This window comes from Musca autumnalis, unplaced genomic scaffold (genome assembly GCF_047663935.1).
Source record: "Musca autumnalis isolate F117 unplaced genomic scaffold, ASM4766393v1 scaffold_5, whole genome shotgun sequence".
Taxonomy (NCBI): domain Eukaryota; kingdom Metazoa; phylum Arthropoda; class Insecta; order Diptera; family Muscidae; genus Musca; species Musca autumnalis.
In genome coordinates, this window is record NW_027412088.1 from 97,208,875 (window position 1) to 97,228,841 (window position 19,967).

General features: G+C 37.1%; 1 protein-coding gene across 7 annotated transcripts in view; it reads left to right on the forward strand.

The window, feature by feature from the left end:
* The window catches only part of LOC141386523 (angiotensin-converting enzyme-like), a 43,201-nt gene that overhangs the window by 10,934 nt on the left and 12,300 nt on the right, over positions 1-19,967 (forward strand). For all 7 annotated transcript variants that reach the window (XM_073955132.1, XM_073955128.1, XM_073955129.1 and 4 more), the window contains exon 3: positions 18,559-19,237. In XM_073955132.1, coding sequence (XP_073811233.1) covers positions 18,559-19,237 — 679 coding nt within the window. The remainder of the gene's footprint in view (positions 1-18,558; positions 19,238-19,967) is intronic.

Here is a 19,967-nt window from a genome sequence, read left to right on the forward strand (position 1 = left end):
GGATCTGTCCTTCAGGATTCTTAATATACTCACCAAGGGTTTCATCCCCAGATTTTCACCTCCATTTTGTGTCACAGTGTTATTAGAAAATTTTTAAACCTAAATTCTCTCTTTAGGATTATTTCGCTATAACCTTAATTGATGCCCAAAAATTATGAAATGTTTATGTTCAAGGAAGCAAAACATGGAGCGAGTTACATTTTTATGTCATTACTTAAGATTAGAATTTAAGTAAAAAATCGTTGAAAATCCATATAATTTTTTATTTCTTTCTCTTTTCAAAATATTCTGGCTTTTTTCTTTCAATAAAAATAAAGGTTTCATTTAATTTGGAAAAGGTTTCATTTGATTTGGAAAAGGTTTCATTTAATTTGGAAAAGGTTTCATTCAATTTGGAAAAGGTTTCATTTAATTTGGAAATGCTATATAACAAGTAAAAAAGTGTCAGTCGGCGTTGCCGATAGATATATACCCTCAGCCAATGTAAAGTGAAACTTATACCTACGGACAGATAGAATGTATTTAAGGTCTCTTCAGAATTTTGTTACCCTTTTTGGACATTTGAACTTGTCGACAAAAATGTGGATTAGGAATTAACTCCACCAAGACACAAATGTTGAACTTTTGTGGGGGAGGTACCCTTAAGGAGGACCGATATGGGCCATTTTAAAAGTTAAACTAAATTGGCAAAATATTAGGACAAAATATTAGGAGATCCAAAGTTTGGACCAAATTGGTTGCCCCATTCAAGTGATATCGTCCTAGTGACATTTTTTTTAAATATTGGGGAGAAGTACCGGATGTTGTGCACCGGTGTTGCTCAATGAATTTAAGTTTGGATATAATATGACGAAGACCAAATGTTGGACCAAATCGGTTGAACAGTTCGAGAGTTATCGTGCTCTCCGACCGGCACATATGGTGACATAGGGGTTTTTTACACCTTTCGGGCTGTTTTTCCTAGAAATATGGACCTGCCCCTGAAAAAAACTTTTACTGGCGTAATGGAGGTAGCGAATGCAAATGAATTTTTCCGAAATTTTGTGTGAGAGGTACCAGAAGGAGTGGGCAAATATAGTCCATATTCGAACCTGATCTATATCTGGTAGGTATATTAGGATGTGTAAAGTATGGACCAAATCGGCCACCCCTTCAAGAGTTACCGTGCGCACAATTTTCTCCGAACATTTTAGATTTTTTTATGGGGGAGGTACCTGAAGGAGTGGACCGATATGGCTCATCTTCGAAGTAAACTATGTTTGGACAAAATATTACGAAGTCCCAATTTTAGACAGAATCGGCAGATCCGTTCGAGAGTTATCATGCGCTACATCAACTACACACGGTGTTATAGGGGCTTTTTTCAACTTTCAGACTATTTTCTCAGGAAGTATGGACTTGCCTCTGATGAAGCTTGTACCGTCGTATGGGAGGCAATGAATACAAGTTGTTGCAACAAAAATCAAAGCGATTCGAGAACAGGTCCTAAACTGAACTTATCCGAAATTTTGTGTGGGAGGTACCCGAAGGAGTGGGCCGATTGAGTCCATATTGGAACCTTATCTAAGTCTGGTACAAATTTCACGATGTGCAAAGTATGGACCAAGTGTGTTACTCCCTTCAAGAGTTATCGGGCCCACAAATTTTCCGAACATTTTCGAACATTTGTTGGGGAGGTACCGGAAGGAGTGGACCGATATAGCTCATCTTCGAACTTAAACTAAGTTTGGCCAAAATATTACGAAAGCTAAAATTTGAACCGAATCGGTTCATCCGTTCGAGAGTTATCGTGCGCACCAGCCAGACAGACAGACAGACGGACGGACATTGCTAAATCAACTCCAAATTGTTTTTTATTTTTGCCTTATTAAGGCGAAGGCCATTTATAGTGATATTAAATTAATTCTCTTTCGAGTTGAGCTGTTAGGCCTTTAGAGATACATTGAAAAATTAGGAGTCTACCGAAGTCCCACGCATCCAACACTACGTTTCACGGGTGGTAAAGCCGATCTTCAGGTGTATTAGGATGTTGTTGTGGCAGACGAAGGCAAGGCTTGGAAACTAGTATATATATATCGCACTTCATTAGATAAATGTATATGCGAAATTATGTCAGTTAATTGAAACTCCAAACTTTTCCTATAGTCCTGCTTGGTAATCCCATTTTTCAATGTACACAATGTCTGAAATACATTTCGTCCAAACATACTTGGGGTCTAAAACCATTATTTCGATGAGGCACATTTTACCCGTATGAAAGTGTATATACCCTTTCTAGCCTAAAGGCTGAGGGTATAAAAACAAGTAAAAAAGTATCAGTCGGCTTGCCGACAGAGATATACCCTCAGCCTGTGGAAATTGAAACACATTTTTCATAAAAAATCTATTCAAAACTTTGGTCGTATGAACCGACAAAAATTTTGATTAGGATTAAAGTTCAAAAATGTTGCGGAAAAGTTACTTAAAGGAATGGACCGACATAGACTAAGGGGGTGCCATAGGGGGTTTTTACACCATTCGGGCTGTTTTCTCAAAAAGTATGGACTTGCCCCTGAAACAACTTTTACCACCGTAATTGAGGCAGCGAATGTAAGTTGCTTCATCAAAAATCAAAGTGGTTCAATAGCAGGTCTTAAAGTGAACTTATCCAAAATTTTGTGCGGGAGGTACGGTATGGAGTGGACAAATATAGTCCATATTCGAACCTGATCTATATCTGGTAGATATTATGAGAATGTGTAAAGTATTGACCAAATCGGTCACTCCCATCAAGAGTTTCGTGCGCAATATTTTTCCGAATATTTTTGAACTTTTGTGGGGTAGGTACCTGAAGGAGGCGATTCGAGACCAGGTTCTAAACCGAACTTTTCCGAAATTTTGTGTGGGAGGTACCCGAAGGAGTGGACCGATTGAGTCCATATTGAAACCTCATCTTAGTTTGGTAGAAATTACATGATGCAAGTATGGACCAAAACGGTTATTCCCTTAAAGAGTTATCGTGCGCACAAGTTTTGCGACAATTTTTGAACATTTGTGGGGGAGGTACCTGAAGGAGTGGACCTATATAGCCCATCTTCGAACTTAAGTCGAATCTGAATAAAATATTTCGATACCCAAAATTTGAACGGAATCGATTGATCCGTTCGAGAGTTATCGTGCGCACCAGCCTGCCAGACAGACGGACGGACATTGCTAGATCTACTCAAAATTGTCTGAAACGGATATCGTACAAACATACTTGGAGTCTAAAACCATTATTTCGATGAGGCACATTTTTGGTCGTATCAAAGTGTAAATACCCTCTTTAGCCTAAAGGCTGAGGGTATAATGAGTAATCAGATAACTGGCTGATTCAGTTGCGTCCAGACCAAACGGCTTAAGCTAGAATCTTGAACTGTTTATACCCTACACCACTATGTGGGGAGGGTGTGTCGGTCCCTCCGTCAGTCCGTCTAAATTTTGTTATCACGCTACAGTTCCCAATTTTGATCGGATCGTCACCAAATTTTGGATGTTTGTAGGGGTCCCGGAGTGGAAGAAGCCTATTTTGATGATGGTCGCAAAAAAAGAGAAAAAGTCAACGTTTTTTCTAAACCGAAAATATCACAGATACTATAAGGGGTATACCAAAAGCAAAACCTGACAATGAACGTAGAAAATATCACCTTTCTAGCGATGTAAAGTTGGTAGTTGTAGGTGGTCAATCAACGAAGATATCACAATAGTCGCAAATAAAACCCAACTTTTCATTTTTGCGATTTTACTTATAATGATGAACATTAAAGCTTTGGTTGCGGAATTTCCAAAAACAAAGCCTGACTGTGAAAGTAGGAAATCCCATCTTTACAATAATGCAAAGTAGATTGGCGTAGCTGACCAAATAACGCAGATATCGCAATATTCGGTAATACATCCCATTTTCCATTTTTTTAAATCACGCTACAGGCCGAAATTTTGATCGGATCGTCACGAAATCTTGAGGGTTAATCGAAAAAGCCTATATAGTTTGGTGGTGGTCGGAAAATATTCAGGGGCAAACAACTTATGTGGAGAACATTCAACGTTTTATTCATATACGAATATGTCTGCTTGTAGAAGGTGTATTCTAATGTCAGTGGAAGAAGATAAGATTTCCTATATATTGCTGCAAAGTAGGCTGGGGTAGGTGGTCAAATAACGTAGATATCGCAAAGTCTGTAGGGATGCCAGAGAAGAAGAAGCATATTGTGTTTTGTGATGGTCGGATAATATTCAAGAGTCGGAGTGGGGAAAAAACTTATGTGGACAAAAATTCAAAGTTTTCCGTGTTCTGCTGTAGATATTCGGTAACATGAGGTATTCGGCGTTCGGATGTTAGTCTAGGGCTGCGCTCTAGCTTCTACCATGCGCTACTGATTACTAAATACAGAACTGTTGACTCGAAGGTCCAGTGAAACTTTTGCCCGGAAGGTATATTGGAACAGTTGAGCGGAATACCCTGTGGAAATGCAGACCCGAAATTTCAGTGGAACAGCTGACCCGAAGCCCCTGTTTATGTACCAGCCACCACCATTTAATGGTTAGCTCTCAAAGAGAATTACCAACGCTATGATACCAGGGTGTAAGTTGGAGGTTTTATAACAGTTTTTGTGTATCTAAACTCCCTGCAGTAAGTACTAAGCTCTTCCTCTAAGCTCTTCCTCTAATTCCTTGCAGAAGAATTCCTTAACTGATAGTACTCCCTTTAAAATAGCTCATATGTGGCGTCAACGTTGACCCTTCCAAAACATGGCCCAATATTTAAAATTTTCCGAATTCAGCAATTACAGCAGTCTTGGTTCGAAATTTTGAGAAAAAATTCGATAAAAAAATGTGAATAAAATCTTCAACAAAATTCAAGTGGGGGCTATACCAAAACGTGGATCAGTTATTCCGGTTAAATAATGTGGCTAAACCTTATAACATAACGAAACTCCAGCGAAGGCCAAATACCAAATTTCAGTCATTTCGGTTTACCAATGCACAGTGGTCACAATTCTAAAAATTTAAAGATGCAAATTTTTCGAAACTCAACTTATTCTTGCAATTTTTCGTTGTTCTTATGTGGGTGTGATTCTCATATATTTGAGAATACTAGACACTTAAAGAGTTCGGTTTTTCGCAAAAAAGGTATCATTCCATAAAGCTGAAAAGCCAATTGACAATTCCCTTCGCCGGAATGAAATCGTGATATTGGTAGCGATAATTGGAGCCAGTTTCCGAAACAAAGGACTATTATTCACGCCTTAAATTAAGTTGAATGATTTAGTAAATCTCCTAAGTTTCGTTTTCCTACTTATAACAATTCTTCTAATTTGCCAGGGTTACCAAATATTTTACTTATAATATTGGTCAAAATGAAAATATTTTATATAGCTAATGGTCTGTAGATTTCAAAACTGTTTATACTTTTTGCGCACACTTGCGGTTCAAGCAGTTAAGGACAAAAGTTTAGCCCGGTTTTTATGTGCTGAATTAATATTTATTCTGATATTTTTAAATAATTTTATTATCCTTTCTTACATTTATGTTCAATATAATCTTTTTTCTGCTATTAGCGATTTCTGTTATCATGGTAACATGGAGCCGCTCTAAAAACTCGTGAAAACAAGTAGGAACGGCGTTAAGTTCGGCCGGGCCGAACTTGTTATACCCTCCACCACAAGTTGTATTGAAGTAAAATGGAATGATTTCCTTTCGTGTATGAAGAAGACTTAATACTAAATTTCAGCAATTTCGGTAAAACAATGTGAGGCACCGTTCTATGGGGGCTATTTCAAAACGTCGATCTATACCGACAAATTTCTGACGGAAAGTTTTTAGACTGAAAGACTAAATACCAAATTTCCCATATTTCGGTAAGAGAATGTGGATAAAACTAAAAAAATACCGAAAATCAAGAAGTAAGCTTCTATGGGGATATGTGGACCTATACTGATAATACTCTTCTGGAATATTTTATAACTCTTGGAAGACGAATAACGAATATTGACGTCACAATCTTCAGCATTACGAAAATCAGGAGGTGCCGTTCTAAGGGGGCTATATCGAAATGTGGACCTATACCGACGAATTTTAGTCGGAAATGGGGCAATATGAAAGCGTGGACCTGTACAGACAAATTTCTGGCGAACAGTTTTATATCACATTGAAGACTAAATACCAAATTTCAACCATTTTGGTGGAATATTGAAGCCACAACCTTCAAAATACGGAAAATCGGGAGGTACCTTTCCATGGTGGCTACATGAAGGCATAGACCTATACCGACAAATTTAAAGGGGAAGTCTGAGTACCCCCAACGAAGTCTAATTACCAAATTTCAGCCATTTCGGTGGAATATTGAGGCCACAACGTTCAACATTCCGAAAATCGGGAGGTACCGTTCTATGGGGGCTATATGAAGGCATGGACTGATACCGACAAAGTTCAGGGGGTAAGTTTTATACCCCTAAAGAAGATTACGTACCAAATTTCAGCCATTTTTGTAGGATAATGAAGCTAAAACCTTAAAAATACCGAAAATCGGGAGGTACCGTTCTATGGGGGCTATATCAAAACGTGGACCGATATATCCCATTTTCAATACCAACCATCCCGCAAGTAATAAAAACTTCTGTACCAAACATTGACTCTCTATCCTTAAAATTGCGAGCTGTATCTTGATTTTAACAGACAGACGGACGGATGGACAGACGGACATGGTTAAATTCTATGTGTTACAAACGGAATGACAAATTTAATTATACCCTCCATATGCTGGAGGGTATAAAAATATAGAAGGTTTTGGGGGTATACCCTTTAATAAATATTTTTTTCTTGTTTGGGACACCCTAATGTTACAACACGCCAAAACGTGGAAATTTTCCCCGCACTGAGAACCAAAAATACGTTATTACAGATAATTCTGCAGAAAAAGGTCATAACATCTTATAAAGTACCGAAAAATGGATGGTAACCCTATATGGAGGCTGTGCTCAAAAGTGGATCGATATCACATTTCTTTACAAGGAGGTTTTCTGAATTCTGAGTTCATTATTTAAACCCAATGAGTTTGAATATTTGCTTAATATCTGCCGAAATAAATCGATATATAAATCATATGGGATTATACCAAATCATGGACCAATACTGACAATTTTTCGCGAGGAGGTTTACTATGCAATAAAATCTCCTGTTACCGGACGAGAGCAAATTCAATTGAACAATGTGTTGGTAACAGTAAAATACTTCAATTCAGGGAAAACTTGAACCTAGGATTACAATATTTTTGTTAGAGTGTTTTTAGGCCACTGAGACCCATTGATAAAAATTTCAGTTCGATATATTATCTAAAAGTATTTTTGTCACACCTTCCCATGTTAGTGCCACCACTGCGCAATGTGACTAAAATATTCAAAATACCGAAAATCGGGATAGAACCGTTGTATGGGGGCTATATGAAGCCGTGGAGCAATAACGACAAATTTTAGGTGAGAAGTTTTACACCCCCAACGAAGACAATATACATCGGTAACATTTGTGGCAGGCTAAACACCTATCTCATTGAAGCTCCCACGGAATGTGCATGTCGACGGTTTAATTATTCCGAACACAAACTACCCCAAAGTCCGAGCATGCTGCAGTTATCTGCGATAAGTTGAGAAACAAGTACAAGGTCCTCAAGGCCCTAGCGAGCAGCACTTTTGGTGCAGATAAATTAACCTTGTTAACCACATACAACGCGGTAGGTCGCTCTGTGTTAAGCTATACGGCGCCAGCGTGGTTTGCTAACGTAGGTGATACGCAATGGGATAACTTACAAATCTGCCAGAATGCTGCCCTGCGAACAGCTACAGGGTGTCACCTCATGTCTTCAGAGGACCATTTACATGAGAATACTAAGATCCTGCCGGTGCATCGATACAACCGGATGTTGACGATACAGTACTTACTGGGATGCTATAGGCAAGACCACCCAAATCACCATCTGGTGAATATGCCCGAACCTCCCAAGCAAGTCAGGGAAGATTATCGTGATCTGGAAAGGGAGGTCCAGAGATATAGGAGAGAACCCCTAGATCAACGTTTTTATCAGGCAAGTTTGAGAGATATTCACACTGATGCGGTCGCTGAGGCTCTAGAAGCCTATAGTACGAATATCGTCCTAGAAGATCATCCACCACCCGTGGTAGCGGAAGAGCAACAGCTGCCAAGGCAAACGAGAGTCATGTTGCCACAAATAAGATCTGGTTGAGGCAGCCGCCTCAATTCTTATTAGGCAAAGATTGATGGCACGCAGAATATCTGCCCAGCATGCGGCACCGGTCCGCATACTACGCAGCACCTTTTTAACTGCCCTGTCAAACCGACTAACCTGATTCCGCTCTCGCTTTGGACTTATCCTATTCAGGTAGCGTCCTTTCTGAGCTTGGAGCTGGAGGCAGATCCGAATCAATAAAATGAAGACATACACATACATATAGAAGCTGTTATAACAACAACTATCAAATGTTAGTTGGTGGAAGAAATGTCCAAGGACGCATCTATCTCACGGTATATAACATAGCGATCTTGCATTATCAGTTCGCGCACGGCTAAATTTTTTCTGGCACAACGGCCGTTTTTGTCGACCCTCACGATATTCGTTTTTTGGCAACTGTTCATTAAACCAGGTTTTCATAATGCTGTAGGATGGTCCTTTATCGACATACAAAGATTTAATTTAATCGATTCACTCTTGCCGTGATTATCCACGTCGAAAGTTGTGAAAAATTATCAAAAGTTAATTCCATTTTTTGGCAAATTGATTATTCAAGTCACTGTCCTGAGTACGTTTAGGCTAAAAACATTTAAACTTTCTATAAAAAATTTTAAAGTTTTCGAGCCGCCTTCGTATCCTTTCCAGATAGTGGAGTAGGGTATAGTAACCATATCGGCGCATAAAGCGGAAAAACCAGATTTTATGTATTATTTGCACGAAAGTTGTATTTGTAACTAATTTCGCTGATATTTGAATTCGCATGCCAAACTTGTGTAGATTTCTTTATAAATACACTGGAATCCGCAAAATAGGGCCAACTGGTGTACATGATTTTGTCCAAACTTCATAGTATTTCGTCCAAACTTACATCGAACTCAAACATGGACCATATACCCCTTTCAGGTACATCGCTCCAAAAGTTCAAAATTGCTAGCTCAAGCTTTCTCTTGATGCGAGCAAACGACTTTGCCTTAAAATAACCCAACGGCCATCAACTAAAATTGTTGATATTTCACAAATGAACGTTGATGATGAGCTTACAACAACATTAGTGATCTGAGGTTTGAAATTTATGAGAATTAATTGTGATAACCAATGACGACTGTTTACAAATTGAAACAAAATCCAATTCTCCTTTACCTAACTTGTCATTTTAATACGGTTGGGCAGATGTAATGAAGTGTATGCTGCTTATTGGATGGCTATTCCCGTATGACTGTAAGATGCTTCTCGGTAATAGTTCATGTATTATGTACGTGATCATTTTGTCACTTTACAACATAGCTTACCACATTAGGGTTATGACTTTTTGACATTTTTCCTCAAAAATGATTTCCTGTAGCAGGGATGAATGAACTTTTGCCTATTAATCACTATGCTATCGTTTATTCCATTGAAATATAAAAAAGTTCACGCACAAATCGATTTTAAAAAAATAATTTTTTGAAAAAATATATGAAATGAAAAAAAAAAAAATTTTCAAAAAATTATTTTTTGTTGCACGAATGAATAAATCTAAGTCTACTAATAACTATAATAACGTTTATTTCATTCAAATATCAAAAAAGTCGCGAAAAAAGTCACTTTGAAAAAATTTTAAATTTTTTGTTTTTTGTTAAAAAATTATATTTTTGAATAAAAGCGTTTACGACATTTTTACGATTCTCAGAATTGAAGCAAAATAGTGAGAAATAAATTGTATGTCATTTTAATTATCTCATGTGGCTCTAAGGTTTATTTTCAATTATATATCTGTTTTCAGTGACTTCAAAAAATTGTCCATAATTTTGATAAATTCAAATTTTAAAATCATTTTGTGCGTGAGGTTTTTTCACCTAATCACCTTATAATTAAGATTTTATGTAATCTTATGGCAAAACTCATCACGCTATGATACAGGGATATGAGGTTGTAAAAAAGTCATAACCCTATACCACATACCGGTCTATTGTTTTATATCAAGTCGACAAGGTTTATATGCAGCACCACAAAGTGCTGCCGGCCAGCGTCCTGATGACCTCGTCGCAAATAGCTTGTGGCTTGGTGGACGACTTAATCAGTTTAAAAAACATAGCCAAATTTCGTCAGTCAAAAATAAAACTTTACAAAACACTGTTGCTACTCGAAGACTGGTGTGAGAGAAAAAGTAATCGAGAGACCTACGGGCCAATATGCGGTAACGGTACGGTGACCAATATTTTTGGATGAAAATAGAGTACACATACGAGGGCTACTACATAAGATTCTGGCTACACAACAATGCCAAAAGCTATTTACCATTTCCATTGGAAAGCTTAACATTTGCTAGCATAAGCATACTCAGTACGGTTTGACGTACAACGTATTGCGTTTTTGATAGGACTTGAAGAATTAATTTGCAAAAAATATGGAATTTACTTGTGAACATTTTCGTACGACTATTTTACACAATTTTCTACGTGATGACGACGTGATGAAGCAACATCCTATAGTCAGTAGTCAATAGGGTTTCGTAGTCTGAGTCGAGCAATTATGCTGTAGTCGGAGACTGAGTCGAAAAATTAATTTGGCTCCAACTCCGGGCAACAATTTTTTTCTACATTTATCAAATATGAATTTCAAGAACTTTTTTAGTCCAATTACTCTAAAGCAAACTTAAAATTCCATGACAATCGAATTAGAGTTTCAACTTTAGCGTGAATTTGCATTTTAGTTCCCTGATCTAGAATATGATCAATGATATTCCAAGAAGATAATGATCTCAAATTGCTCATATTCCCGAGAGAAAGCCTGCCCACTTCAGAACATCTTACACAGAGTTTCAAATTTCAGTGATCTTGTATTTTTATTATAATTAATAATAGAGGACATAGAGTACATATAATGAAAATAGAGGACAAATAGAGTACGTTGAAAAAATAGAGTACGGACACCTAAAATAGAGTACTGTCCTCTATAATAGAGTACGGTTGGTCACCGTAGGTAACGGTGAAAATCGAAGTCGTATGAATTACGAGCTGTATCTGCTATACAACGTTATTAGTATAGTTCAAGATATCGAGATACAAAGATTGCGTTGGCTAGGACATGACATAAGAATGGGCACAGGGGTACACGCATATCTAAGAGGCTAAGGCTTCGATGGAGCAAACAAGTGTCTCTATGAGATCGAAAAACGACATATTCCAAATTGAAAAAGCAAAGCAGCAATTAGAGAGGAAAGAAAATCTTTTCTTAGTTAGACTTATAGGACAAACGTTCTGTAGAGGACCAATTAAGTAAGTAGGTCAAAAAGCATCCTTTTAAGAAAATGGAAAATTATCGGTTTTTCGAATACCTTGTGAAAAAGAAAAAAGCTAAAGCAAATTGGCCGCTTCCAGAAAATGGAAAAAGGACGGGTGTTGTTGTTGCCAACAAAAAGGAAAAAATGATACCAAAAATTGCGCTCTTTTCGAAAAATTTGAAAATAAAAACGCTACGAAATAATATTTCGGGTGTACAACTAGATCCAACATAACTTTTCGAAGCCGCTTAGGAGGGGGATGGGGACGTCACCTGAATGGGGACGTCATCTGACTTCGACCCTGCTTCAGGGAAGATGCAACAAGGAGTGACCACAAAAGAAAACTTAAATATTGCACAAAATTGGTTACTCTCTTCGAGAGTTTTTTTCGCATCAGAAATTTTAGTTGATGGACGTTGGGTTATTTTAAGGCAAAGTCGTTTGCTCGCATCCAGAGAAACGCTTGAGCTAACAATTTTGAACTTTTGGAGCGATGTACCTTAAAGAGTAGACCGATATGGTCCATATTTGTGTTCGAGGTAAGTTTGGACGCATTTCTACGAAGTTTTCACAAAATCTTGTACACCAGTTGGCTCTATTTTTCGCATACCAGTGTATTTATAAAAAAATACACACATTTGGCATGAGAATTCAAATATCGGCGAAATTAGTTTAAAAAAATACCACTTTAGTGCAAATACGAGGGCTGCACTAAAAACTATCTGGCCTAGGCAGGCGCCATTTGATTTTTGTTGGAAAGTTTGACATTCTACACGTACTCAGTACAGTTTGTCATACGACCATGTTATGTGTTGTTTACAGTGACTTGAAACAATGACTTTACCAAAAAAAAAATGGAATTTACTTGTGAACATTTTCGTCCGATCATTTTCACAACTTTCGACGTGGATAATCACGGCAAGAGTGCATCGATCAAATTAAATTTTTGCATGTCAATAAAGGATCATTCTATAGAACTATGAAAACTGGTTTACTGAATTCAATCGTGGTCGACACTCGCCAAAGAACGAAGATCCAAAAACGGTCGTTCGGTCTCACGGCACTCACTCCCGCCCCACCCTCCCTATATCGTAGGGAACGCGTGGATTAGTAGAATGATGGGATGGGATGACATATTAAATCATCCGGCAGACAATAATATTTAACAAGCGGCACTGTATAGCCGCTCACTTGAATAGAACCCGCTACAAAATTTTTTTCAACGCCCATTTTTTCCGAATTATACAAGATATGAAGTGTTTAAGTTTTATTATATTTTGCTTCATGTGTTTGGAGTAAGCTTAGTAATTCATTTGCATTAAAATCCAATTTATATAGGAATAATACAACAAAAACAAAATAAAGACAAAAATTGGAGTAAAAAATTTGGCTCATTTGAATATAACCCCCCTTTAAAAATTGGGAATATAGAAATATTGTACTAGAATATCGATGCATATTCACTCTATATTGAAAACGATGTACTTTCTGTAATATTTACTAAATGTATATCCCCCCTCATTAAGTATACACCCGTATATAGTGCTTTGGCAAGGATTGGCAAAATGGCTGAAATTTGGTATTTAGTCTTCTTTGGAGGTATAACACTTCCACGCCTAAAAATTGTCGGTATATATCCACGCCTTCATATAGTTCTGAGAACTGTACCACCTGATTTTAGGGAAATTTAGTATATAGTCTTTGTTGGGGGGGGGGGGGGGGGGTGTAAACTTCCTAGCTAAAATTTGTCGTTATTGCTCCACGGCTTCATATGGCCCCCCTAGAACGGTACTATCCGGATTTTCGCTATTTTTAATGTTTTAGTCATATTAATAAACCGAAATGACTGAAATTTGGTATTTGGCCTTCGTTGGAGTTTCTTCAGAAATTTCTCGTTACAGATCAACGTTTCATCCATAGCACGGTAGTGCCGATATTCGTTATGTTGAAAGTTTTAGCCACATTATTTATTTATTTTTAACTTTATTTTTATAAACATTAAACACCCACTAGCAATAGGTTTAACACTTTTAATCCAAACTATTTTAGTGTCAATATTTTCAGGATTAATAACTAAAACATTTTGATATTCATATATTTTATTTTTAGTATTCTTAGGAGGAATATTAGTTTTATTTATTTATGTAGCCCCCATCTGAGGGGAAATTTTAGTCACATTTTTCTGTCGAATTTTTTCACAAAATTTCGAACCGAGACTGCTGTAATTGCTCAATTCGGAAAACTGTAAATATTGGACCATGTTTTGGAGAGAACAAAGATGAGGCCCCATATGAGCCCTTTTTAAAGGGAGTACTATCAGTTCTTCTTCAAGGAAGAAGAGGAAGAGCTTAGTTATTTCAATACAATACAATTCATGGTAGAGGGTATAAAAAGTTCGCCCCTGACAAACTTAACGCCGCTTTTACTCCTTTTGTTTTGAATTTGTACCAAAGTTTTCGGAACACCTTCGCACAAACAGCGATCTACTGCTAAAATGTAAAGCTCCTAGCTTCAGCCGTTTTGCTTTTTTATAACAATTATAATTGTTATGATTGTTCCACAAACATCCCAGACGCGACAAGGAAGACTTCACTCATATCAATAAGTGCATCCCGATTGAAATAAGCTCAATGACCTACTGTTTATCGCTAATTTCTAACGGCATGTCTTAAGACACCATTTGTAGAAAAGTTCTACATTGCTGAAATACTCAGGAAATGTCGCTGGTCTGGTAATCGAACCCGGGAATTCAGCGTGAAAGCCTGATTACTTCTATTTCTCAAGCACTAGCATAACCCAATCCCTGTGGGGGATTTATGAAAAACATTTTATCAAATTTTTATGGCATGATGTGGCACTCGAATGACCGAAACATAAGAGACAAATAGACAGCGGGATTGCTTTACAATTATAATCACTCTAGCTGTTGTAATAACTCTAGCGTCCACAATGATTAAGCTATAGCGCTGTATTTTTGCACCCGTGTGTCTTTTCTCCATAGTCATGTCAAGTTCGAAGAAAGGCAATATCGGCTCACGTTTTTGGTACACGCAGAGAAGAGATATTGTAGGAGTAATCATATTTTAAGAACAAAATAGTGTATTTCAAAATTCTGAAAATATGTATTGTTGGTGCAACAATATATTTTGTGTCATTATGTTTCCTGATAAAAATATATGGTTAAAACAACTATATCTTATTTGATATTTAAGGTTCTTAGGGGTCACAACACTACACCATCAAAAACTGTCAACATAGGTCTATGTGTAGGTATAGCCCCCCATATAACGGTACCTCCCGATTTTCGGTATTTTGAAGGTTTTAGCTGCAATTTTTAACAGAACCAGTTGTAATGTGACATTTAGTGTCAGAACACTACACCACCAAAAACTGTCAACATAGGTCCAGGTTTAGGTATAGCCCCCAAAAAACGGTACCTCCCCATTTTCGATATTTTGAGGGGTTTCGATAAAATTTTTAACCGAACAAGTTGTTATTTGACATTTAGGGGTCTCAACACTACTCCACCAAAAACTGTCAACATAGGTCCATGTTATAGCCCCCATATAACGGAATCTCTCGATTTTCGGTATTTTGGAGATTTTAGCTATATTTTTTGACCGAACTACCTTTAATTTGACGTTTAGGGTTCCCAGTGGTCAAAAACCTACTTCACTAAAAATTTTAAAAATTGGTCCAGGTTTTGAAATAGCCCCCATATTAGCTACATTTTTGGTCCAAACTACTTGTAATTTAATATTTAAGGTTCATGGTGGTCAGAAAACATCTCCACCAATAACCATAAACATAGGTTCATGTTTTGGTATAGCCCCGATAAAACAGTTCCTCCCGATTTTCGGTATTTGGAGGATTTTAGCTAAAATTTTTAAGCGAACTATCTGCTATTTGACATTTAAGGTTCTGGGTGCCACGAAACTTCTTCACTAACAATTGTCAACAAGTCCACGTTTTGGTATAGCCCCCATATAACGGTTCCTCCCGATATTCGATATTTGGAGGATTTTAGCTAAAATTTTAAGAGAACTATCTGTATTTTGCCATTTAAGGTTCTCCGTGGCCACGAAACTTCTCCACCAAAAATCTTCAATATAGGTCCATGTTTTGGTATAGCCCCCATATAACGGTACCTCCGGAATTTTGGTTTTTTTGAGAATTTTAGCTACAAATTTTAACCGAACTAGCTGTAATTTGGCATTTGAGCTTCTCTGTGGCAACAAAAATCGAACTAGCTGTAATATGACATCTGAATTTTCAATGGTCACGAATCTTCTTCACTAAAAATAGTTAGTATAACGGTACCTCCCGATTTTCGGTATTTTAAGGGTCTTAGCTACATTGTTTGACGGAACTACCCGTATTTGGCTTTTGAGTGTCCCTGCAGTTATAAAACTTTTCCACAAAAAATTTTAAAGATTGGTAGACACTTTGATATAGCCCCATAGGCGGAACGCTTCGCCTGGCTGTACGCTAGGGTGGAGCGATTTGAACACCACCACGGACGATTGGGTTTTCTGATTATTGGGATTGTACTGAGCAAAAAAGTCCACTAGACCATATGTCAACGGTGAAAATCGATCCCCGGATTTTGACTTGAAGTTTTTTTCAAAGTTTTTTGGATATTTTGTCATATCTGTGACAGCCAAACCACTGAGATTTTCGATCCAACATAAAGACAAAAATTATAGCCAAGACAATAATTAAGAACTCTCTAGTACATAGCAAAAGCATTGAAACTCTCCTTCAGGCAGTTATGGCCCCGAGAATGTGCACATTTTTCGGAAAATATCGATAAATTACACTGTGCTACAAAATTTGACTCAAAGTCAGGGAGTGGAAATTTCCCTTTGGAGATGAAAGCCCTTGGTAAATGTACTAAGAACGCAAAAAGAAATTTTCAGGATAGGTACAGTTTTTGAGATAGGGTTTGTCCAAAATATCCTTGAAAAAAATTTCAACTCAAAATCCGGGGTCTCGATTTTCACCGTAGACATATGGTCCAGTGGACTTTTTTGCTCAGTACAATCCCAAGAATCAGAAACACCAGGCGCCCACTATCACTTTTTTCCTTCCATACAAATTGTGAAAGGAAATTCCATTTTAATTAAGACTATTTTATGGTGGAGGATATAAAAACTTCGGCCCTGCCTGATGTTTGGGGGAAGGGCGGTTAGGGGCAAACCAAGTAAACTAAACTCGGTTGGCAATGATTATCTAACACCTCCAAAATATCTCTACAGTAGTTTTGATTTTGCTGCCAATCGTTTTAGTGCGAATTTGATTTTCCTGCCAAAAAACTAAAATATTTGCATTTTTGTAAAATTTTCAATGCAAATTACACTTTTACACTAAGTGCGAATTTTATTTAACTACCAATAATATTTGGAAAAATTAACGCATTTTTACAGAGAAATTTGTATTTACCAGCCAAAACTAAAATCACGTCATGCGACAGTTGCTAGCTTATGCACAGGGTCTTTTGTACAGAAGAAAACTGTTTTATGTTGATCATTTGTAGACAACCTATGATATTATGAAAAAAATAGTTAGGCTTTTTTAGTCGTGGGAACTCTTTCTACGAACTTATAATAAAAACTAATAATAATTATTAATTATTCCACAAACATCCCAGAAGGGACGAGGGAGACTTCTCTCATATCACATCTGCAGGTTCAAGGCATATTTATTGTGTCACCTGCAGGTTGTTGCAAAAGTTAACATCTGGTCTGTTCCTTTATTTTTAAAAATGGTATAACCGGCAAAAGTAGTAAAAGTTGTAAACTGCTTCCATATGAATGGTATGGTGTCCGAAGTAAAGGAACGCTTTTCGAGTAAAAAGTGGTAAAACTTGAAGATTCTTGAACGTAAAGGAACAGGGCTATCACTTTCTTTGAAACAGAAAATGAATGACAGATGTGGAAGCAAATATTACGATAATAATTGTTATTTAATTCCATTTTGGTTCTTTCAGCTGATGCAAAATAAGCTTTTTGATTATATGTTTTAATTTTTCCACTATTCCTCTCCAAATAGTTTTCGGATATCAAGAAATCTGAAGCTGAATATTACAGAAGAGCCAATTCTTTGGCAGGTTAGCGAATCGGATAACTGCCAGTTTTTGGCAGCTAAAAATATTAAAGATAAGTGCGAAATTCGCTTTGCTGCCACAAAATGCGTGCAAAACTTGTTTTGGCAGCTAAGTCAAAACTACTGTAATTGGGGACCCCTCATATTGGAGCTATAGCGAAACGAGAACCTACTTTGCTAATATTTCGCAATTCGGGGTTCTTCCTACGAAGAACAAAAAAAATTCCAAAATTCAAAGAAATGCTTGGTAAATGTGATTGAAACCTTTAAAATATGTCATATAGGCCGGTACAGCTCAATGGGGACTCTAACAAAACGCGAAAAGATATTGACAAAATTTTTTACAGATGTTCTGCATTCACTGAAAAACCAATACACTAATTTGCACCAAAATCGGTTGAAAAATGAACCTAATACGTAAAAACGGTCCCCACCGATACGTGGGGGCTATAGGAAACCGCGGGTCTATGTGGCCCATATTTATCCACATACTACCCACAAATATAAGAAACATTTTTGGAAAATTTTACATTAAAAGTTATGAGTAAAGTTCGCACTGTGCACCGCAGGGATTGGATTAAAGGCAGAATTTGTTTATGTTTTATTGGGTTTTGTTGGAACGAAGATTTTATGGTTGTTGTTGTTAAAACCTGGTTCGTTTGAACCATCTATTCAGTGGACACCGGTCATTCGCATGGACGAACTGCGAATTAGTTATATTATCTCTTTGTTTTCACGAATGAGTTTTTCGCAAACGAACTATGGTGCTGAACTAGTTCAGCTGATTTAACAACTCGATTGCCATGCTTAGGTGGGGTACATAAGTGCGTATAATTGTCAAAATTGTGTATACGTTTCAGTTGCCCACATTATAAGCATTTTCTTTACTGCGATAAAATTCTATCATTTCCTATTTTCCCTCTCTTTTTAGGTTTTGTTCCATTTAGCCATATGTCTGGGACAAACAACCGAAGAACCTTTGGAATTATCTGCAACACTTAACCACACTACCACAACACCGAAACCAACAACTACCACCAGCCAATATTCGGCGGTCTATGAAGCCCATGCACGTCATTATTTAGAAATTGCACAAAAAGGTTTCGAACACATCTACAATCGTCGTCGTGAATTGTTCCACGGTCTGACAAAGAAACATCTCAGCATCAGTGATATAAATCAAGCAAATGTTCAACATGAAATCGACAATGAATACTATCAACTGGTCTATGAGCTGGCATCGAACTTAAGTGTTATTCCGGTTAAACAATTGAAAAATGAAACTTTAAGACGGCAAGTGCAGCGTCTATCAAAGTTGCAATTGCATGGTTTGAATCGTCATGATTATGATCGTTCAAAGGCTCTATTGCGTATCATCCAATCGTTTATAACATCTCCATTGGTGTGTCAAAATGATTGTAAATCGGCGTCAGATAAATTTGTTGCTTTTGAACCAACTATCAAATCCCTTATTGAACATAACAAAAATAAAGATCTTTTATATTTCTATTGGTTGAAATGGCGTCATGCTTTAAACAAGGATGCCAGTTGGGCTGAGGATACTTTCTTGGAATATGTGGACTTGTGGCGTAAGGCAGCAGCATATAATGGTAAGTGAAAACAATTTATTGTGTATAGGCTTAGTGCACCAGTTGTAGTTTACGGAAAACCATGAGCGGTCCCTTTCGAGTACGTTTCATTCGAAATATAGAAAAAGACTGTAAATTGTTTACCTATTTATCTACATCCCATTTACACTAACTAGTTAATTTTGAAATCATTTGAGCCATTAATTCCAAAAGTCATTGATTTACAACACCCAGCTAAAAAATAAATTTTTATATTCTCCAAGGATTGCCTTATGAAATTCTACTCATATAACACTACTCACCCAACTAACCTTGGATTATGAGCACACCTCAATAACACACGATAATGTCCTTCAATCGAATTGAACTGAGTGTCGTTTTATCTTTGTTACATTGCAATCAAAATCCAATTGAGACGATTTACTTGCATTGAACTGCAATGGGATTTACGTCGCATAACAGCTCAAAGTCATTACAAGTCATACGCACATACGAACGCTTCCTCACACACATATACAAGAGCATAATTACATATTATACAACTTCTCTTTGTGATTTCAGTCCAATATAGATATTGAAAATACCTCAACTCAACCTTCATTGGAACTTTTAATTGTCCAACAAAGATAAGATGAAAATCTTGAAGATTTCAAGAAACAGTCATCATTGCACAGTAACAAACACATACACATACATATGTACATTCTAGGATATAATTACTTTTCCATCGCCCATTTACTTTTACAATTAT